Genomic DNA, 23,455 nt, shown 5'->3' on the forward strand with positions numbered 1-23,455 from the left:
AAAAGGCTGAGTGTGTAAATAATCCCACATCCTCACTGCTCACAGCCTGCTAGAAGCTCTAGTTCACCTCATCTAAAATCAAATTCTGTCTTCCTGTAAATCTGTTTCCCTTGCTGACTTTCTCATGGACCACCCTTCTCTATCATCCGTGCAATCCATAATTATATAGTCTTTGACTTCTCTCTGCAAAGAGCAGGCCAGTTGCCAGGTTTAGGTCTCTCCTCCTGTACGCCCACACCCTCTGTCTCCCATATTCTCACTAATCACTCCAACACACAGATTTTTGCCAGTCAATTTTCCACTATCAAGAAAACCCCTTTAAATTCCCTTATTAACCTTTAATGATGTCCTTAGTACCCTCTCTAGCAATCCTGACTCCATTACTTCTTATAACCTACCCTCCCTCCCACCTCCATACAAACACACAGGTGTACCCACAAACCTGCTCTGATCAGACTGGTTGCCTCACTTGCACTGGGCTACCTCCATGCTTTCATCCAGGTTATGTGCTTGGGGCCAGGACTGCCATGGGAAGTCCTGAAGTCAAGAAGGGCTGGGTTATGGCAAAGGAGACAGTGGCATGCAGCTGGCAGCACAGTTCAGCTCAACATTCAGCCCAACACACAGCTGTGTATCAGCCCGATACACAGCTGTGCTCTAACTAAAGGAGAGGAACCAGTGAAAACAACAGCCAACATTCACCAAGTATTTACATATCAGACACTGTGCTAATAAGCATTTTACAAGTACCATCTCTTAACACTAAGAATCTCCATTCTAGAAGGTGTTATTACCATCTCCATGTTACACGAGGAAACTGACACAGAGACCAAGTAATTTATGCAGAGTTCCACAGCTAATTAAAGGTGGGCTTGCCACTCAAAGCCCAATGTGTCTGGTCGGAGTATTTTACTGAACCACCATCTCCCAAGTGGGCTAGACTTGCAGGGAATAATCACTTAACTTACATCAAGTCCTTCCTTTCTCCAGTATCATTAGAGAAAGACCCCTTGAAAGGACTGAAAGGACCACATCCAGTTGGAAGCATCTCATGACTAACCACCAGATGAAATGCTGCAGTCATATTTTTACCCATTTCACATTCAATACCAAGCTCCCAAGGACCTCTTCTGCAGCTGCCTCACTGTACATAACCATCCTCATTCAATCCATCTCAAAACAAATTCTGACAATGACACATGAACTGTACATAGTCAGCTGGCCTACCAGGTCCTTTATGCAGCTCAACATATAAGGTGACACCAAGTTAAGACAAGTGAAGTTCCAATTTGGGTGCTTCCATCTCCCTCCCTGACCCTGATCCAGTGCCTGTCAAACCCAGGAGGGGCTTGGAGTCAGGTGTTTGATCGTGGAGAAAGCTGCTAGGCTTGGCCCAGCAGATGGGGAAGGGGATGGCATCACTTCTTCACAATCTGAATGACATCCTCGTCCTCCAACGTATGGTCTTTACCCACTTTTTGAGGATTGTGTTTCACAGACAGACCCCACACCAGAGCACTGTATGGAAGGAAAAAAAGAACATTCAGTGTAAATAATCACCTAGCTTCTAGCTACCTAGGTGTCACTTTCTGTTTAGAGTTAGCATTCCAGTTCTTAAGAGTCAAAGGCCTGCAACAGACAAGGTTCCCAATCCCCAGTCAAAGCCCAAAGGCTTTAGCTTCCCCTGAAGTGTGGCACACTGGAGCCTTCACATAAAATGTGGAAGACTTAAAAGTTATGTGGTTCCCCATGCTCCAGAGCCAATTTATGAAAGTCAAGCAAAAAAATACAAATGAGAAGTGTGACAAGACTAATTTAAAAATAAAAGGAGAAAGCACAGACTTGTTACAGAGAAATACCCTGAAATAATTGACTGGAAATTGATTCCTACAAATGCAATGTCAGTTACAGGATACTAGTTTTCATTGGGCCTATGAACCATCAGTGGTTACTGGTAAGAAACGTAGGATATCCTTCCTTAGCCATACTAGGAGAACTCTATCAAGAGAGTATTTGCTTATCCAAAAGGTTTAGGGGGGGCTCAGTACCCAGTGAAGCCCAATATGATGCTGGCAGGAAGAATTAACATTTTGTGTTTGCCAAGAGGAAAATGAATTAACAAGAGAACCTCAGAGCAATTTGTATTGTCAGCCCTCCCAACTTGAAACGGTGTTTAGGGCTCTTCCTGCTCCAAGTTGGCATGGTGTCACTTTCTGTTTTGATTTAGCATTTAAGAAGACATTGCAAGGTTCTAACCAAGCAAGCATTTCCTGATGCCTAATTTCTATAACAGGGAGGCCTGGCGTGCTGCGATTCATGGGGTCGCAAAGAGTCGGACACGACTGAGCGACTGAACTGACTGAATTTCTATAACACTATCCTAAGAATTATTCATTAGAAGAATCAGTAGCTCACAGGGAAAAGAAGGCACCACATGCCATCATACTTACTATTTAAATTCTTTGATAAGATTTTTGTGAATCTTCATGCAGAAATCCTCCACCGTGGTCCTGGAGTAAGGCAGCACCACTGGAGACGTGTAATCAGGCAACTGGCCCTTGGGTTTGGTGTAACTAGAACACAGAGGGAGCAAGGCTGCTTACTTCTTAGAATGCTTCATGTGTGAACACAACTCAACCCTCCATCAACCCAGACCAGACATGGATAACCTCTATCTTGAGGGAGAAGGTGCCCTCAATATGGCCTTGCAGATGATAGGAATTAATTTATTTTTATCTCCAAAAACAGATTATGTTAATGAGCTCTAGCAGGTATTATTTTTGGACAGTCTGCTTTAAGTCCTACAGTAATAACACCCTCTCCACTAAGACTTACATCCTCACTAGTTTCAGATAGTCCCAGATCTTTTCCAACAGGTCATCAAAATTCCAGCGGTGATGGGCAGAGATGGGTACACAGTGTGGCACCTTATAGATAATATCCAACTCCTCAATGGAAATCTGATCAATCTTATTTAACACATAGATACAGGGGATATAGACTCTACAGAAATAGAAAAACAGTATGTTAGTCTAGAGCTGTGGACAAGACTGTCAGTCTGATTCAACAGCCCCTCACCCAGGACTCAAAATCAGAGACTCTAAACTGGAATCATGAGGAAGTCAGCCAAAAAAAAGAAAATGTTTCCTATCAAAATAAGGTAGAACATGCAAAAAGTGAATTATCAGTTAAGAAGTAACGGAACTCAAGCCACAGTCCCTAATCATGCAACTAATTATTGAGAAAGCATGTTGCAGTGTAAATAATATAAGCTTTAGAGTCACACAGAATGTATTCCCAGCTCTGTCACTTTCTAGACATGTGTCCCTAGGCGATCTCAGAGTTAATTTCCCAGTTGTTTTATGAACTGTAAGAATGTAAAACACTTCTAATAGTATAATAACTTCAAGAATTAAAAAAAAAAATTTTAAACACAACATCTAGCAGTGTCACAATCCTAACTGTTCAATCAATAGGGCAGCTAAGGTTACTAATAATTAGGCCAGCTACAACTTCTCAGGCTTCAGTTGCCTCACTTATAAAACATGTAACTCAAAGCACCAGTTTTTGTCTGTTTTCAAAATGCCAGAAATAACTTAACAGTAGTTTCAATTATTAATTTCAAATAGTACTGTCTCATGTTATGTAAGATCTCAGTTATGTACTCTTAGAGAACAGATACATCCCAGTCTGCTCTAAGTTCTGCAGAAGAGCCTACAGAATTTCTCAGATGGATTAATTCTGTGAGAGCAGACTGAGAACCTACTCTCTTGAACCATCATACAACACAGAGCTTAGGGGATAGTCTAGTTCATAGCAAGTAACTGAAACAAGCAATTTGATAATCATCAAACTTCAGAGCAAAGAAGGATGTTAGCAATCAAGAACAACCCTTCATTTTATCAAGAAAGCAAGGAAAAAAAGAAGAAAAAAAAAAAAGAAAGAAAGCAAGGCCCACTATTATTAATAAGAGCACAACTGGAGTTAGAACTGCTGTCTGCCAGGTTCACAATCCAATGCTGTTTCCATTACAAGGCTTCAAATTCAAACTCAGGCACCATTTAATCAGTACCTGTTTCCTTCCACCACATCAATGAGGTCATCTGCTGTGGCGTCACTACGCAGAGTCACATCAGCATTATGGATTTTGTACTCAGCCAGAATGCTCTTCACAGTTTCAGCATCCAGCTCACTCTGAGGGCACTGAATGGGCACAGAAGACAACAACTGGTCAGAGAGCAAAAAAAAAAAAATCTCCTAAAAGTATCTGTTGATAGACCCAGATAATTCTAGATAAAGGGCAAATTTATTTCTAAAGACCATTATCCTAGATAAGACAGGCTTTGAGTAGGAAATACTTAAAATCTAAAGAGGTAATTAAATTAAAATGTCATATGGGTGGGCCCTAATCCAATATGACTCATGTTCCCCCTTACAAGATTGGAACACAGACACACAGAGGGAGGATCATATGAAAACACAGGAAAAGACAGCCATTTATAAGCCAAAGACAGAGGCCTCAGAAGAAACCAGTATGGCTCACATCTTGATGTCAAATATCCAGCCTCCAGAATTAAGAGAATTATATTTCTGCTGTTTACACCACCCACTCTATAGTACTTTACTACAGCAGCCATAGCAAAAATACAGAAAGAAGCCTCCAACTCAAACATTATGAGAAGATAATAGGAAAGATCTTTGGGGCAGGACAGCTTAAGTCTATGCCAGTCAAATAATTTGGACCTCTAGCATATTAGATGTTATAGGAAATTCTCAATCCTCAATTATATGACTTAGAAGGAGCATTTGATAAAACCGATCACTCTACCAATCTGAAACACTTTCTTTAATTGGCTTTCAGGATTCTAAACTTCTCTGATTTTCTTTCTTGACTGAGAAGTTTCATTTGCTGATTCTTCCCATCTCCTGGCCTCTAATCATTGTGAGAGTGTGGAGGAAGGTATCACAAAGCTCAATCCTTGGAACTCTTTTCTATTTATACTCCCTTCCTCAGCTAAGTGATCTCAGCTAAGCTCATGGCTTTAAAATTGATAACCAATAAATTTATACCTGCAGCAAGATCTTTCATCAAATGCCTACTGCTACTGCTAAGTCACTTCAGTCGTGTCCGACTCTGTGCGACCCCACAGACGGCAGCCCACCAGGCTCCCCCGTCCCTGGGATTCTCCAGGCAAGAACACTGGAGTGGGTTGCCATTTCCTTCTCCAACACATGAAAGTGAAAAGTGAAAGTGAAGTCGCTCAGTCATGTCCGACCCTCAGCGACCCCATGGACTGCAGCCTACCAGGCTCCTCCGTCCATGGGATTTTCCAGGCAGGAGTACTGGAGTGGGGTGCCATTGCCTTCTCCGATCAAATGCCTATTTGACAGTAATATTTGGATATCTAACTTGAGTGTTACTGGCATCTTAATATCTGATCTTCCCCTCCCTTCCAAACCTATTCTGCACTTAAATCCTATCATTTTAGTCACGAGAGTCCGTTTTCTAGCTCATAACAAAAACTCACCATCACCTCTTTCTCTCACAACCCACATCCAGTTTAGCTGTAATTCCCACCAACTATTTCCAAGATCTTTCCACAATAACTACTCCACATCTCCTCCACTATTACAACTCTGATCTAAGAAACAATCACCTCTTGCCTAGATTATTTTAATAACCTCTTAAATGGGTTCTGTGTTTCTGTTCTTAACCCATTTCAGTCTGTTTTCAACAAACAGCCAGACTGATTCCATTAAAACCTGAATCAATTTTATTCCACAGACTGGAACCCAACCATCTTCTGCAAAGTAAAAGTATGTACGGCCCTATGCCATGACTTCGTTTCTTAACTATTCTTCTACTTGCTCATCCTGTTGGTCTTCAAACAAGCAAAGGCAAGCTCTACCTGTCTTGCACTTGGATGTTCCCTCTACATGAAATGCCCTTCCTCAAGATATTCATTTGGTTCACTCCTTCTTGTCACCTCAGTGAAGATTTCTCTGATCAACCTACTTAGAACCACAACCCTTCCACCAACACTCTCCATCCTCTTTCCCTAGTTAACTTCTGTCCTTAGTTTATCCTAACATAATACGCTGTAATAGTGCAGCAGGTAGCACTCAGACTCATAATATACTATAATCACTCATTAATTTTGTTTGCTACTTACCCATTCGAATATAAAGCCAGGAATTTTTGCCCCCTCTTCCATTTCCAAATAGGAAAAGGAGTACATCAAGCCTGTATATTGTCACCCTGCTTATTTAACTTATATGCAGAGTACATTATGAGAAACGCTGGGCTGGAGGAAGCACAAGCTGGAATCAAGATTGCCGGGAGAAATATCAATAACCTCAGGTATGCAGATGACACCACCCTCATGGCAGCAAGTGAAGAAGAACTAAAGAACCTCTAGATGAAAGTGAAAGGGGAGAGTAAAAAAGTTGGCTTAAAGCTCTACATTCAGAAAACTAAGATCATGACATCCGGTCCCATCACTTCATGGCAAATGGATGGGAAACAGTGTCAGACTTTATTTTTCTGGGCTCCAAAATCACTGCAGATGGTAACTGCAGCCATGAAATTAAAAGATGCTTACTCCTTGGAAGGAAAGTTATGACCAACCTAGATAACATATTAAAAAGCAGAGACATTACTTTGCCAACAAAGGTCTGTCTAGTGAAGACTCATGAGAGTCCCTTGGACTGCAGGGAGATCCAACCAGTCCATCCTAAAGGAGATCAGTCCTGGGTGTTCATTGGAAGGACTGATGCTGAAGCTGAAACTCCAATCCTTTGGCCACCTGATGTGAAGAGCTGACTCATTTAAAAAGACCCTGATTCTAGGAAAGATTGAGGGCAGGAGGAGAAGGGGACGACAGAGGATGAGATGGCTGGATGGCATCACCAACTCAATGGACATGGGTTTGGGTGGATTCCGGGAGTTGGTGATGGACAGGCTGGCATGCTGTGGTTCATGGGGTCGCAAAGAGTTGGACACGACTGAGCGACTGTACTGACTGAACTTCCATTTCCCCGGAAAGCCTAAAACAATGGTGGCCCATGGGAGGTGCTTTATAAATCTGTGTTGAATGAATGAAAATAGATGATATAAGCAGCCATCTACTTCATGCAAGCATAAGCTTTAGTTCCATACCACCCCAAAGAGGAAATAAAGCCACAAAAGTAGTCTGAGACGGACTCCTGTCCTACTCTGTCAGTCATTACAATGTCATTGTAGGACTTCAATTAGCTCTGGGAGAAGCCAAGCAATTTCCAAATGTCAGTGTCCACGAACCACAATCCACTCTCCACCCCAGTCCCTTCAACAACCTACCCCATATACTTTCTTCACTTACAGTGGCTGTGAGATTAATGCCTCCTTTATCCTTCTTCTTAAAGCCAATGTTGGGGGGTTTGCTGTTCAAGCGAATGCCAAAGCCTTCCAGCTCATTTTCAATTATCTTCTTATGTCCCAAGGGTTTCAGGACATCCAGAACAATCAAGATCAAGTTACACGTTCTGGCCACTGAAGAATTGAAAATAAAAAAATCTTTTTCAAAGATCATTAAAGACCTGCAAATGCAGGAGATGTAAGAGACGAAGGTTCGATCCCTGGGTAGGGAAGGTCCCCTGAAGGAGGAAATGGCAACCCACTCCAGTATTCTTGCCTCAAAAATCCTATGGACAGAAGAGCCTAGTGGGCTACAGTCCATAGCGTCACAAAGAGTCGGACACAACTGAAGTGACTTAGCATGCATACATATACACACACACATGAAGTTAAGGTTTCCAAAGATTTATGCCAGAGTCACTCTGCAATGTATGCTTTGTTTTCTGTTAGTGCATGGAGAGATGTGTCTAGATCTAGATATACTAGCATTCTAGATACACTAGCAGAAAAATAATTTGGAATGAAGATACAAACCAGGTAATAACCTGAATCCCTGAAAAAGTTCAGAAAGATTTAAAAGAAAAGTTATCCAGTTCGCATATTTTTTGTCAACTTTCTTGAGCTATAATTTATAAAAAATAAATAGTACCCATGTTAAGCATACAATTTGATCACAAATGTATACACCTATGTAACCACCATAGCAACTGAGATTCGGAACATTTCATCATCTCCAAAAGTTCCCTTGTACCCCTTTGCAATCTCTCCCTTTCAATTCCCAGTCACCCACTGCTCTGTCACCATAGGTTAAGTTGCATTTTTAAGAATTTTCTATAAATGGAATCATACAAAATATAGTCTTTTGTGCCCAACTCTTTTCATTTAGCAAGTTCCTAATAGTCATCCATGAATGACTTCAAACCTATAATTCTATAAATAGCTAAATTATTACTTTAATGTAAGGGTGGAATAAAAATACTTTCAAACATGAAAAAAACAAGAACAATTTACCTATCATTCACTCTTTTTCGTTAAGTTTCTAAATAATGTACTTCAGCAAAACATGAAAATAACCCAAAAAAGGTAAGACAACAACTCTAAGAAATAGGGGATCCCATACACAATCTCAGCCATGCAAAAAATCTGGAGCTGGAGAAGGAAATGGCAACCCACTCCAGTATTCTTGCCTGGGAAATCCCATGGACAGAGGAACCTGGTGTGCTACAGTCCCTGGGGTCACAAAGAGTCAGACACGACTGAGCAACTTCACTTTCACTTTCAAGAAATAAATAAATGTATCTATAAAAAAAAATCTGGAGCTACACTGTCCAACACAGACTCCACTAGCCACCTGGGGCTATTCAAATTTAAATTAAAATGATAAAATTTAAAATTCCATAACTCAATTGCACCAGGCACACAAAGTCCTCAATAGCCACTGTATTCAAATATCTAGAAAAATACTGATTGATAGGCATTTGATCTACTGGAACATTTGAAAACTATTAGCAAACAGAAAAGCAAACAAAATAAGAACCAATTATTAACTCAATGAAAAACAAATTTAAAAAGCAGATTTCAAGATTAAAGAAATCAAGTCATAATACAGTACTTATCTCAGCACTGAATAAGTTACACAGTCATTACATAATAACATAAACCATGACTGATGAGTTAACTAAAAATTATAACTTGAAAAAATATATTTGAAAAAATAGAAGAGATATGGAGTATGAGAGAGCTAATTTCCTACCATAACATGAAACCAATAGATGGTATTTAAAATTAATTAACCATGAAACAGTAATATAAGCATAACATTTTAAAATATGAAGTAGAATAAACAGTTGAAGACTTGACAGTACTTGCCAATGGGGAATGACAGTAGAGATGAAAACAGATGGAGTAGCAGATTAGTGCAATTTATGATTAGTCTTTTTTTTTTTTTTAAAGGTTGCATCATGTGGCTTGTGGTCCTTGACCAAGGATTGAATCCACTCCCTAAGCAGTGAAAGCATGGAGCTCTAACCACTGGACCACCAAAGAATTACCCTATGATTAGCCTTTTATAACATTTTACTTTATTTATTTTTTTGTATAAAATTTTACTTTAAATGAAAAAAAAAAAGAAGAAAAGGCATGAGTGGGAGTCAGGAAACCTGAGGTCTAGCTCTGAATCTGTCACAACAGGGCAACATTCTATCAAAGCGCTTCACTTCTCCTGTCCTTCCTTTCCCTTCAAATGGGGGTCTGGACTGTTCTCTGAATACCTTCAAGTTCCAACATTTTGCTCCAGTGAGAAGTCAGGTAAAACTACTCCCTTCACTGTGGTGCCAACTCCAAGCTCCACAGTCCCTAAAGGAACAGCACCCAGTGAAGAGATGATATACCAGGACGGTGGCCCCAGAATACCCACCTGCAATGACTTGACGGCCTCTACCTTTCCCATCCTTGGCACCCTCAATGATACCTGGGAGATCCAGAAGCTGCAAGATTAAGGAGAGAAAAGGAAAAGTTGGTTATAAATCTCAACAGATTAAACAGAATGATTTAAGTATTCAAAATTCAGGAGATCCAAATCTAACCTTCCTTGTAAGTCAATGTGTAAATCTTACTTTTACTAAGCATCTACTAAATACCAGCTGCAAGCTTCTTACATACTTTATCTCACTCAAAATACGTAGCAAGTCTGTGAATAAGGATATTAGTTGAAGTTCAGAGAGGATAAGTGGTTTGCCCAAAGTCACAGTCCAAATAAATCAGATTTTAATCCACATCTTGGGGACACAAATCCATAATTCTACCTTAGTATCTTTCAATATTTTCCCACTTTGCAGAAAGTTGAGCCTCCACACAAATTCTTTACTATAGATAATAACTGGATCATGATATTCACAAGTGATAAATCCTGAGACCTTTGCAAATCCTCCAATTCACAAAAATTTCTGCAGCCATTCTTAAGCAAGCACACAAGAATCGCCTATAAAACAATTCAGAATGCAGATATTTAAGCCCTATTCCTGCAAATTCTACTTTGCAAGAGCCAAAGTAGGATTCAGATACTGATGTGTATTTCAAAAGGCTCCAAGGGTGACTCTGATGTGTCCTCAGTTGAAAATAACCACTCAATTGCCCGGGAAATGCAATAAAGTAAAACTTCACATAAGTCACAGTGTATGTACCTAATGATAAGAACATCAAAACCAAATCTGTAGCACTCATGATTCAAATTCATAAACTACAGTTACAAGCTCTTAAGAGTCCGTTACAAGCATATGTAAAACCTGAAAATACCAAGGGCCATGGTACTGAATGGCCAATACTGAATTATCTACATGAACAGACAGGGATATAGTTAGAGCTTATCAAAACATCATTTAAAACTAGTCTTTGCTGGGGAATTCCCTGGCAGTCCAGTGGTTAAGACTCTCCACTTTGAATGCCGAGGGCCTGGGTTTCATCCCAGGTCTAGGAACTAAGATCCTACAAGCTGTGCAGCATGGCCAAAGGGAAAAAAAACAACTATCCTTTGTGGTAAGCATATCTGATATTACAGAAATATACTTCACATTAAATAAACCACAAGGAAAAAGAACAAACTCGGGAGGTGTTTAGAGTTCAACTTTTCCATTCAAGAACCTGCTCAAAAGCTCCTCTCTATTCCTCACTACATAATAAATAACATCACCTCCTCTAAAACTGGGACTAGTGAGCACACCAGATCTTGATTTCTAAGTACCTGTCTCCAACAAAAGGGAGGAACAGCTCCTTCAGAAGTGGTTCATTGCAGGGCTGGGGCAGGGAAAATGTAAGATAAGCCTGGGGACCTCCCTGGTGATCCAGGGGCAAAGACTACACTCCCAATAATTCAGGGGGCCTAGGTTCAATCCCTGGTCAGGGAACTAGATTCTGCCTTCTGCAACTAAGACCTGGCACAGTGCAATAAATAAAATAATATTTCCTTTAATATTAAACTGAGAAAAAAAGAGCAAGAGCTTTCTAACTGTGGCAGCTGAACATGTTGGAGAAATTTATTGAGGCCCCAACACACATAAAAGCAAGTTAACTTAAGCTTTTCTTGAGAGGGAAATATTTAAAATTACATTAAACTATTTAAATATTTTAAATTACACTGAACTATTAAAATGTGGCAACTAAATTTCACCCAATAAAAACAGGCCATCCTTTACATATATGAATTTCAGATTACAACTAAGAATTGAGAAAAGAAAAAATATATCTTCAAATCACATAACTGTAGGATTTTAAGATCTGGATGCTAACCTACTTTAAATTCGAATGCCTTTAGAAGTTAAAGCAGATATATGTGCATGTCCATATACACAGATACACAACACACACACACACACATATATATGACAAGAGTCCTAGGGACTCTGGCAAGGTGAAACATAAGCCCCATAATTTTTAAAGCACTGTACATCCACTTTGCAGGCCAATCTGTGACAATGTGAAACATCAGTTTTCTTCTAACATCACTGGTTAATTGGTTAGTTGGTGGTTCAGCTACTAGTTGAACATCTCCAGACACAGTAACTAATTACCTCAAGAGGTACTATTCCATTTTTAGGCACCTTTATTGTTAAAAAAAATCTTCCTAACAACACCACCAACAACAAAAACCAGAAATCAATCTCCTTATAATTATTAGATGGTTCTAATTTTGTATACCATTCCCCAGAGAATCACAGATAATGAATCCTCTGCCACAAAAGAGCCTTTAAAAAAACATTTTGAGGGCAATCATTTTAATCCAGTTAAACACACCTACTAGTATGCCTACTTAACTTGGTTTCTGGAGAAAGTTGAAAGGGAAGGAAAAACAGGCAGAGGGCACAGATGAAAAAGAAAGCACCATGAAAAAAAGGAAGAAAAAAACCTGAAAAGGTCAAAAGAGACTGAAATAAATAAAGGTTTTGAGGAAAAGACAAGAAAAGAGAGGGGTTTTACCAAGCGTTGCCATAACATCTCTTCAGGAAAGAGGTTACTCTCTGAACTGACAAAACTGACTATCAATAAGATTCTGAAATCCGATGAAATTAAGAAATGGTCCAGATATGCCCAAGTGTCCTCATTCTTATTATATACATTGGCATGGAGTCCTAGAAAGGCATGTGTTCTAATGGAACCTAACCAGAAAGAAAAAGTCACTGAAAATACCACCAGGACACTGGTCCCTCCTTACTTCAGACTCTGTAATAAGGAAATATGAATGCACTTCACAACTCACTCTGTAACTCACTGTTTAGAGGGAAAACAAATGCCTACACTAAAGAGTTTTTAAATGTTCTGCCAAGGCACTGGGGGCATTCTGATTTTCAAGACAAACAGCAATTCTCAGTATCTGTCAACCTACTAGATCCAAGAAGCTCACAATTTCACCATTAGATTCTACTACACCGATGTCAAAAATAACAGATCCAAATCTTTGGAAAGTTGGATTTTTCAGAGATTACTATGGCAAAAATTAAGCAACACACAAAAATAAGGGTGGAAAAAGAAACAAATGTGGCAGTATTCAATCTGACTCCAAAGTCTGAGAAGTTACATGGTACCTAACAGTGTCCATATCCCATTAGTAAATAACTAATTGTTATTTACTTACAGCTACAGTAAATGTAGCTGTAAGATCATAAATAATTGTTTGGCTCTAACTGTTAAAGTAACAGGTTACTTCTCTTGGTCTGGAGCACCACAAAAAATTACTAGGAACAGAAAAGTTGTCAGGAAATAATTACTAAGACACTGAGGGTATGAACCTACTGAGACACTAAGGGTTTGGGAACCTCTAGCCTAGATTCAAATGTCATGAAATTCAGAACCTTACCTTCTTAGCTGCGGAGCCAAAAAGAAAGTGTTACATCATATTTTACACATATCTTTCATACCCAAGTGGACTCCTCATTTGGGAGCCCTAAATCTATCATCTATCTGAGAACTTTTGAAGACAACAACTTCATTAAGCCTCACAGATAAGAATTACCTTCTAAAAAGGGTCTGATCATGTTATTCTTTATTAAGAAGTTTCTAATGGCTCCCAGCTATGTACAAGATAAAATTCAACTTCCTTGACAGGCACATAAGATCCTTCATAATTCAGCTCCAATCTACCTTTCCAAATTCAGTTTCTACTACTTCCTATCCACAGCTAAGCTCAAAATGCAGGCTGTTCCCCATTACAGCTGCCTGAAATTGCCCTTTATATTCTCCAGCTGATAAAATTCTAATAAACATCAAAACCCATCTTACTGTCACTTTCCATGTAAAGCTTTTTCTGTCTTAGCAGACCTTCCCTCACCCCATCCTCGGGTGGAAAAAGTAGTCCTTCCTTTCTCCGTGTTTTCACAAACGATATTTTTATTTGTGTGCACTGGTCTTCTCTGTCTCCCCTGCTAGCCAAAGAGGTTCTGGTAGATCAAATACGAGGCCTGGCATACAGAAAGTTCCAAGTAAGTTTTTTTAATGAATGGAAGAACTGACTTCTTCCAGTCCTTGGCCTGCAGGCCTAACTTACCTGGATCTTAGCACCTTTGTATCTGATGACGCCAGGCACAGTGGTCAGGGTAGTGAACTCATAGGCTGCCACCTCAGAATATACCCCTGCCAGGTTACTGAGCAGCGTTGACTTCCCCACAGACGGAAAACCCACAAACCCAATTCGAGCATCACCCGTCTTGGCAACATCAAATCCTAAAATATCAATAAATATAAAAAGAAGAATGTTATCCTGGGAGCATTGAGACTCAAGCAATTCCTTTTACATTCTGGTCGCCTACCCCTCTAAAACCTATTTCTCCAACTTTTAACAGTTTTATCTCTAGGGTAGAACTTAAGCACACAAAATTCCCCCATGGCAATTCACAGTATTTAATGGATTGTTTGATGGAAAAACTTTATACCTCTAACTGTTGTTATATACCTATGCACAGTATTTAGGGCCCAAATATTATACAATAATTGATCTAAAAAACTTTTTTTTTTCCCTACAAACTCTGGGAACTGTGTGACTAGCAGGAGTTTTCTTTTCTTACAATTAGTTGCAAACAAATTCAAAGCCAAATTTGTGGCCTTTCTCTAGAAGTGTACAGACCTTGTGACATTACTTTTCATACCAACTTTCTCTTGGCTTCAACTTACTCTTCCTACCTTCACTTCCCTTTGCAGGAACTTCCTTTATCTTGTCGACTCTTTATATATTTCACTGAGCCAACATAAATCTATTTTGGATCAGGACAGGATATACATAAACAAAACCCTAGTTCACTTAGAGAGAATATTCATTAACCTTTGAAATCAGCAGAATTGGGAATTCCCTGGCAGCCCAGTGGTTACAATCCTGCACTTTCACTGCCAAGGCCCAGGTCAATCCCTGATAGGGGAACTAAAATCCCACAAGCAACATTGTATGGCCAAATAAAAAAAAACCCCACACAAACCCAGAAATCAATAGAATAAAAATAAACACAATTCAAGAATTTAAGCTTAGAAAACATAAATCTACTTTGATAGACATTTCTAAACTAGTTTTTACCTTTACTACTTTCATAAAAATTACACACACACAAAAGGAAAAGAGAAACCCAAACACAAACCTTCTCCTGGTCCTCCACCACCACCACCTTTTGGAGTAATGAGCTCCCTGCGAAGCTTAGCAAGACGAGCCTTAAGCAACCCTAGGTGGTGTGCTGTGGCCTTGTTCTTCTGAGTCCGAGCCATCTATTAGGGAGGAATCACAGCCATAAATCAGAAGCAGTTCCTACAAGGTAAAACATCCAGAATGAATGCTCCCTCAGCTCTGAGAAGGATGTTTTCTTCTAAGTCCTCTAACGTCACTATACCCATTTTAAGTCAGACTTTGAAAGAGTAAAAATCCATTCTCTCCATCACCCAGTCAATTCGCCTCATTACAGAGCAAACAACTGAGGCCCAGAGAAGAAATGTGACCAAAATCATTACAATCAGCGTTCACAGATTAGACTACAACTCAACTGCTGAACCCTTTTCAACTGCTTGTACCCCGTGTACCCCAATCGATTTTAAAGAACTCTGAGCCCTTCAGACAGAAGAACCACACAACAATCCAGGTGAAATCAAACCTACCACAGGTGACAATTTACTTCCAGATCCTATTCCCGGGAGCAACACTCTGGGAAAGGGGGTCACCAAAGCAGAGACTAGGGAAGAAGGGGTGTAAAGAAAGATACTGAGGTTCGTGAGCAAGTCAGGGCTAAAGTGAGGAGATATGATTCCGTGCTGCTCACAGAAAAGAAACAGAAAACTGAAAGTTCAGACAGAAGCCGAATGCTGGGAGGGGGCGCCAAGTAAGGTGCAAAAGTAAGTAGCGCAGGCCCGGGCTGAGGGGAGTCAAGAAGAGCGAGCACAGGCTGAGGGGAGGCCGGCAACGCGGCCCCGGGCCTGACACGTCTGAGGGGAGCTCAGGCGGGAGCAACGCCGCTTCAGAGGAAGGCTAGGACGGAGCGTTCGAGCGTCCGTTACCTCGGCTTCGATCTCCGCGATCTTAGCTAGGGTGCTGCTCATGGTGGCGAGTTGCGGGGGACTCAACGGCCTCCACAGGAGCAGTTCCCCGCCTCACAGTCGCCGGCAGACCGGCCACAACCACCAGGCGCTACAGCAGTGCGCAAGCGCGGTATTTCCTGTTTCTCACGAGAGTTCCCCGCGTGGCTCACCGCGAGATTTACAACGTGAATTGGTTTCCTCCTCCTCCTCAGCCCGCCCCGCCCCGTCCCGCGAGCCAGTGCGGTGTCATAGAGCCCGCGGGACTGGGGGCCAGAGAGGCCGCCCCGGTCCTTACCTCCCCGAGCGCGCTGAGGGTCGCGCGCCGCTCGGCCCCGCCCCGCCGGACGTGCGCTCCGCGCAGGGCTCCGCGCCCAGCGCTCGGCGCGTGGTGTATGTGGAGCGACTCCTCGCTGCTGACCCGCAGCGATCAGACTCTCTTTCCTGAAAAGGGTACCCACATCTTCCTCGCCAGCACCGACGGGTGCTGGGGCCCCTTTCCCTGCTGGGGAGACACCCGGGGGACTGCTTGGCCTCCTGGGTTGATGTGGAGACCGATCTTCAGCCTGTCTTGTCCTCTTGGGAAAAGAAAATACCCCCTTTCCATCACTCAAAACTATTTTTAGCTGTCTGTTTTGTTTACCCCCCCCAACCCCGAGTAAAGTGCGTGGCACATGGTGAGGCTGCAGTAAACGCATGCTTGGATAATTCCCAAAGAACCGGTCCTTGGAACATTGCTTGTAATACTGAAAAACTCTAAACTGTGTTAAGGATAATTAAATAGCGGTACCTCCATGCTGTGAAATACTATTTCAGGCATTAAAACGTAGATCTGTGTGGTCTTAACTGAAAGGATGTCCAGGACATAGTGTTTCAAGAAAAAAATGGTAGCAAGACTGCACCTACGTTGTGATCCCAATTATGTTAAAGTTCAGTTCAGTTCAGTTCAGTTGCTCAGTCGTGTCCCACCCTTTGTGACCCCCTGGGCTGCCGCACGCCAGGCCTCCCTGTCTACCAACTCCTGGAGTTTATTCAAACTCATGTCCATTGAGTAGGTGATGCCATCCAACCATCACATCTCATTTCATCCATCAGAAGAAGACCCAATTTCCCCCTCAGTCAGTCTCTCCCATCAGGAAGCTTCCATAAGCCTCTTATCTTTCTCCATCAGAGGGCAGACAGACTGAAAATCACAGTCACAAAAAACTAACCAATCTATCACATGGACCACAGCTTTGTCTAACTCAATGAAACTAAGAGCCATTCCTTGTAGGACCATGCCATGTAGGGCTACCCAAGATGGACGGGTCATGGTGGAGAGGTCTGACAAAACGTGGTCCACTGGAGAAGGGAATGGCAAACCACTTCAGTATTCTTGCCTTGAGAACCCCAATGAACAGTATGAAAAGACAAAAAGATAGGACATGGAAAGATGTTAAAGTTCAGTTCAGTTCGGTCACTCAGTCGTGTCCGACTCTTTGTGACCCCATGAATTGCAGCATGCCAGGCCTCCCTGTCCATCACCAACTCCCAGAGTTCACTCAAACAAATCCATCGAGCCAGTGATGCCATCCAGCCATCTCATCCTCTTGTCATCCCCTTCTCCTCCTGCCCCCAATCCCTCCCAGCGTCAGAGTCTTATCCAATGAGTCAACTCTTCGCATGAGGTGGCCAAAGTATTGGAGTTTCAGCTTTAGCATCATTCCTTCCAAAGAATACCCAGGACTGATCTCCTTTAGAATGGACTGGTTGGATCCCCTTGCAGTCCAGGGGACTCCCAGGAATCTTCTCCACCACCACAGTTCAAAAGCATCAATTCTTCGGCGCACAGCTTTCTCTCACATCCATATGTTTACATAGTTGTACATGGTTAAATGGTCTGAATTAAGGGATACAATCTCAAACAGTGGGATGGATGCAAGGAAAAGTGGAGAAAGACTTTCACTTCTTACTCTGCATTGCTGCTGCTGCTGCTGCTAAGTAGCTTCAGTCGTGTCCGACTCTGTGCGACCCCATAGACGGCAGCCCATCAGGCTCCCCAGTCCCTGGGATTCTCCAGGCAAGAACACTGGAGTGGGTTGCCATTTCCTTCTCCATTGCATGAAAGTGAAAAGTGAAAGTGAAGTCGCTCAGTCGTGTCCAACTCTTAGCAACCCCATGGACTGCAGCCTACCGGGCTCCTCCATCCATGGGATTTTCCAGGCAAGAGTACTGGAGTGGGGTGCCATTGCCTTCTCTTACTGTTGTTCAATTTTTTTAAAAAAAGATTAATGTATCCATGCATTATTTGTGTAATAATAATAAAATTTAAAATTTCAAAAGGCTCCTCTTCCCCAGTGTCTTGTGCAGAGGAAGCCAGGACGCCCAGAAGCTGTGTGCTGATTTTGAAAGCTGCTTCCTGCAAGATCAAGGAATTCTTGTTGATAGATTGATTGATCCATTGGGAGTCCGCAGGCCAGGCTTAACCTGCAGGCTGGCCTCCACTCAGCCCTGGGAGGGAAGTTTATTTATCTAAATTTTTAAGTAAGAACAATTCCAACTTGCCAGAGACGCAAAAGGAGGTTTTATTCCGTGTAAGGGAAGGAATGGAGAAAGGAAAGCTTTTATAGAAAGTCCCGAAGGACTCAGAAGTTTCTGTCTTTTTTTCCTTTAACCTCAGTCTTTTCATAAATAAATTAAGGGGTGATGAGGTAATTAGATCATGCACCGTCTAATGGAGGAGGGAAGGAGAGGAGAGGAAGTCCAGCTGGAATGGGATATGATCAAAGATCAGTCTTAAAAGACAGATAAAATCAAATCAGCATGCCTTTGCTAACTTAGAGTACTTAAGGAATTAATTGGCTGACAATATCAAGGGCATGATGCTCTGTGAAGAGGTTCTCCTTAGCAAATCTGTCATAGGAAGCCTGCAGCTAAGTTAACCACTTCATTGACCAAAGACACCCCAGGACCCACCTGGGGGGCCCCAACTGTCAGGATTGTGCTGAAGGGTAATATTGATCTCTGTCAGGTCCTGTGGTGGTTTGGTCACTAAGTCATGTCCTACTCTTGTGATCCCATGCACTGCAGCCCACCAGGCTCCTCTGACCATAGGATTTTCCAGGCAAGAATACTGGAGTGGGTTGAAATTTCCTTCTCCAGGGGATCTTCCCAACCCTGGAATCGAACCCATGTCTCCTGAGCTGCAGGCAGCTTCTTTACCAACTGAGCTACCAGGGAAGCACTCCCAGGTCCTGGGTGGCCGTCTTCTTCATCCAACAAATAGTAACTGAGCTCCGATTGCTTTTTGGCACTGTACCAGGTCTGAGGACAGAGCAGAGTGACTAAGACACTGTCCCTGTGCTGAAGTATCAAGGTTGGGAGGCCGAGTGTGTGTGTGTGTGTGTGTGTGTGTTTTAGTCACTGAGTCGTGTCCAACTCTTGTGACCCCATGGACTGTAGCCTGCCAGGCTCTTCTATCCATTCTCCAGGCAAGAATACTGGATTGGGTTGCCATTTCCTTCTCCATGGGATTTTCCCAACCTAGAAATCGAACCCGGGTCTCCTGCACTGCAGGCAGATTCTTTACCGACTGAGCTATTAGGGAAGCCCTGGGGAGGGCACGGCCAGGCCTTAAAGCTCAGCTTCTAAGAGCCATAGCGAGCCCAGGTCTGCTGGGTACCAACCACAACAGAAGGCCTTCTTGCCCTAGGACTAAACTACTAGTGCCTTGGCACTGTGTTTCTTTAAAAAAAAAAAAAAGGAATAAAACAGAGGAAAGACAGAACAAGCTTTGTCTCTTGACAGGACCCCCCAAGCATTTTGAAATAACTGCAGTTCTTCAAATGTGCAGGTGTTCTCTGCACTGTGTTTTCTGCTCAGTATACTTTGCTCCCACCCTTTCCTTGCGCCGCCTGCATCTGGATAACTCTTCTTCAACCTCATGGTCTTCCAGGCCCTACAGTCTCTGAAAAGCTTTCCTTGAAGCTTAAGACTGGGTGGAGAGCCGCCAGTGGCTGCCCCAGGTTTTCACCGCATCAGAGCAGCAATCACTCTACTTGTTTACTCCTCTGACTCCCCACCAACCCCTGAGCCTGTGAGGATATAAATCTGCAACACCAGCATGGGGACAGCTACAGGCAGTCCTTGAAACATATTTATTAAACAAATGTAAATAATTCTAACAGTCAAAGAATACAGGTTGTACACCAGGAAAATAAAATGGAAATAAAAACAAGACAGGGGGAAAATTTTTTTAAGAAGAAGCTTAAAAGATATGTAACTTTTCCCCTAAATGACCATTTATACTTTATCTACAGACACAATAGTAAGGTAAGCTAAACATCTATATCTGGTTGATGGCAGGAGAAATAACAGGATAATGATACATGAAAAATCCATGTTACCACTTTTTTAATTGCTTCAAAATTCCCAGATACAGAAAGAAAAAATAAAAAATTCCCAGATACTGTGACAGCAGAGGATGGGAAGCCCTCCATGAAGGATGGGTATTAGTATCACTAGTGAGTGACGTGTCTTACTTTTAGAAGGGAATGTGCACATCTAGGGCAGTCTGAGCAAACTCCAGGAGATAGTGAAGGACAGGGAAGCCTGGCGTGCTACAGTCCATGGGGTCACAGTTGGACATGACTGAGCAACTGAATAAAACAACAGAGCATGATGGAGACAATTCTTCTCTACAAACACGTTCTCTCTTAAATGCAAAAAGAAAAAAAAAAGAAAATACACAAAAGTTTTCACTAAAAGTCTGCCTCTTCTGCCATTCAAGTGGGTGATTCCTTGATTTGCACAATACAGTCTAGTCATTTCTGTTCAGTATGAATTATGAGCCAGGGACTGTGGTAGGCACTGGGGATGCAAAGATAGGATATCTTTTATCCCCCAGGAGAGGGGTAAAAGTATGAAAATACCCCAAACTCATTAATACAAGACCCAGTGAGCAATGCCAAGTGTCAGAAGAGGTATAAACAAGCTACCTTGTGGGGTTCAAAGAAGGAAGTGCTTACATCTGGTTTGGGTCAGAAAATGGCTTTGAAAGAGACGTGCCCAGGGAAATGGAGATGGAGATGAAAGAAAGGGAACATTCCAGGCAGATGAGCAAAGGCAGGGCAGGGGAAGCACTGTGGCTTCGAAAGTGCCATTAGGCTGGAGCAAGTGTGTGGGCTAAGGGTGTCTCAAGAAAGGAAATTATTCCTGAACACCAGCATACATCCTGCTCATCTGAGACGGTGAATATGGTCAGGGCGGGCAGTCATTTGGGGGCAAAGAGCAAACAGTACCTTGCTAAAAGAACACTCACTTTCCTCCCTTAGTTTTCTTCTGAGAAAATTGTAAAAATATCCAAAAACTTGTATTATTTATTCTAAGTAAGTATGCTCAAAACAGAAGAAATGAACTGAGGAGAAATCTTATTAAAACCCTAGACTATAAATGTCAATCTAGTTTAGCAAAATGGAGGTAGGTTGGAGAAATACACGTACCTCCAAAGCCTTAGTCATATTTAACTGTGGTATGTTAATAAAGAAATGTACATTTGATTATGATGTCAGCAATGGGAAGGTAAGAAAGTAGAATCAAAAAGTATAGAAGAGCTTCTAAAATAACAGGAGGGATAAAGAATATGATTAGGCAGCAAAGTAATGAAAAAGAGAAAGAGGAAATAATAAAGTAGTATAAATAATAAACATAAAATAGAATGAAAGGAATAACATCCAATACATCTATTCATACAACAGAAAGACTGAATTTCAGGGACAAGATAGAGGTGCAGGATCAAGAGATATAAACTACTATGTATAAAATAAGTATGCAACAAGAATATATTGTACAGCACAGGAAAATCGAGCCATTATTTTGTAATAAATTTAAATGGAGTATTGGGAATTCCCTGGCAGTTCAATGGTTAGGACTCTGAGATTTCACTGCCAGGGGCAGGGTTCAGTCCCAGATAGGGAAACTAAGATTCTGCAAGCCACACAGTGTAACCAAGACTAAAAAATTTAAATAAAATAAAGAAATAGAGTATATACTCTATGAAAACATTGAATCACTATGTTGTACAGCTAAAACTAAAACTAATATAATATTGTAAATCAACTATACTTAAATAAATAGTGAAATGTCAAATTATGTATAACTTTATGAATAAAACATGTCATACAAAACCATGGTAATACTACAAAAACTGTACTCAGGAAATTGTGTCGTCTTAAAGGTTGTAATTATTTTTAAAAAGATAAATGAGTTAAATATTCAATTTTAAAAATTAGTACAAGAACCACGTAAAGTAGAAAGAAAATTCTAAAAATAATTTAAATAGAAAATGAACAAAATAACAATTTGTCAAAATAGTTGAAAGGATCTGAAAGGCCCAATAAAATCGAAAGGAAAAATATCCTGGCAAGTCTGACACATGGGTAAAAGATAGAAAAATAATAAATAAACGGTAACTGTGAATCAGAAATGACATATAACCACTAATAAAAGCAATTTAAAATGATTACAAAAAGCTATTCTGTATAACTCTACATCAAATAGTTAGAAAATCTATGGGAAACACCATCATTCCTTGCAAAAAATAAAATAAAATAAAATACTACAATTTCCCCAGGAGAGAAGACTAGACCTAAATAGATTAGTATATTAACTGCTTAGAGTTTGTAAAAGTAAGTATCAATCATTTTTAGGAGGCACCAGGTTCAGATGGTTTTAAGCTGAGATGTCTTCAATTCTAAAGAACAAGAGGAAACTTGGGGGTTATAGATATGTTCATTATCTTTATTTCTTTATCGTGGTGATGGTTCCATGGGAATATACATAAATAAAAGCTCATCAGTTGTGCATTCTAGGTTCTCCCCTGATGGTCCAGTGGCTAAGAATCCACCTTAAAATTCAGGGGACGCAAATTCGACCCCTGGTCAGGGAACTAAGATCCCACATGCAGCAACTAAAGACCCAAGGTAGACGAATAAATAAATATTTTAAAAATTGTACACTTCACATAGGTACAACATATTATGTCAATTATACCTCTAAAAAGATGTTTACAAAAAGACAGAGAAAGTAGGACTTCCAATGATGATGAACTAATCCTTTGATCCTCAACAACATCTGTATCAGACTGGACAAAATCAGAGGCAATCGGTTTCATGCTTTGGAAAAGAGGCAAGGCAGACTGTGATCCCTGAGAAAAGGGAGGTACACAAGATGAGTCCCATGTTTGCTGGTTTTCACCCTGGTGACAATTTCCCAACTGCAGGGGATCCCAAGCAAAGGAGTGACTTTTCCTGAGCTGAAAAGTCAGAAGGCAGTATTTGGGGCCGCTGATGCAGCAAGAATTTGCAGGCCAGGGTATCGGAGCAGCACAGCAGGGGCTGGAAGGAGGCAACAGCCTATGTGGGAATTCCTCTTGATCCTCCTGCTGAGGAAAGCTGGCCGACAGGCTGTGTGTGTTCAGAATGAGACCCCGTGAGGCTCAGCAGAGACAGCTTCTCGGGGCTGAGAGCTGAATAGAGGTAGCAAAGT

At 41.3% G+C, this 23,455-nt stretch overlaps 1 protein-coding gene across 3 annotated transcripts; it reads right to left on the minus strand.

The window, feature by feature from the left end:
- Window positions 1-1,205: 1,205 nt before the first annotated feature.
- Window positions 1,206-16,073, minus strand: DRG1 (developmentally regulated GTP binding protein 1). 3 transcript variants are annotated; one of them, XM_005908509.2, is made up of 9 exons: window positions 15,914-16,073; window positions 15,010-15,133; window positions 13,932-14,107; window positions 9,813-9,882; window positions 7,362-7,531; window positions 4,073-4,203; window positions 2,836-3,003; window positions 2,451-2,573; window positions 1,206-1,518 (listed from the first exon to the last, which is right to left on the minus strand). In XM_005908509.2, exons 1-9 carry the CDS (start codon window positions 15,953-15,955, stop codon window positions 1,419-1,421), a joined length of 1,104 nt encoding a protein of 367 aa, XP_005908571.1. In that variant the 5' UTR covers window positions 15,956-16,073; the 3' UTR covers window positions 1,206-1,418. The 3 variants fall into 3 exon arrangements, with proteins under 3 accessions (XP_005908571.1, XP_070241925.1, XP_070241926.1); XM_070385824.1 differs by having other exon boundaries at window positions 15,010-15,173; window positions 15,914-16,049; XM_070385825.1 differs by lacking the exon at window positions 2,836-3,003.
- Window positions 16,074-23,455: the final 7,382 nt, after the last annotated feature.

This window comes from Bos mutus, chromosome 17 (assembly GCF_027580195.1).
Source record: "Bos mutus isolate GX-2022 chromosome 17, NWIPB_WYAK_1.1, whole genome shotgun sequence".
NCBI lineage: Eukaryota > Metazoa > Chordata > Mammalia > Artiodactyla > Bovidae > Bos > Bos mutus.

Bases quoted from the DNA above. Each gene is read 5' to 3' on its own strand.
- DRG1 (XM_005908509.2), bottom strand. From the start codon at position 15,955: ATGAGCAGCACCCTAGCTAAGATCGCGGAGATCGAAGCCGAG. The intron at 14,108-15,009 runs GTTTGTGTTTGG...TTGATATTTTAG, and splicing joins TGGTGGAGGACCAGGAGAAG to GATTTGATGTTGCCAAGACG. The intron at 7,532-9,812 runs GTGGGTATTCTG...TCAATTCTTCAG, and splicing joins AGGCCGTCAAGTCATTGCAG to TGGCCAGAACGTGTAACTTG.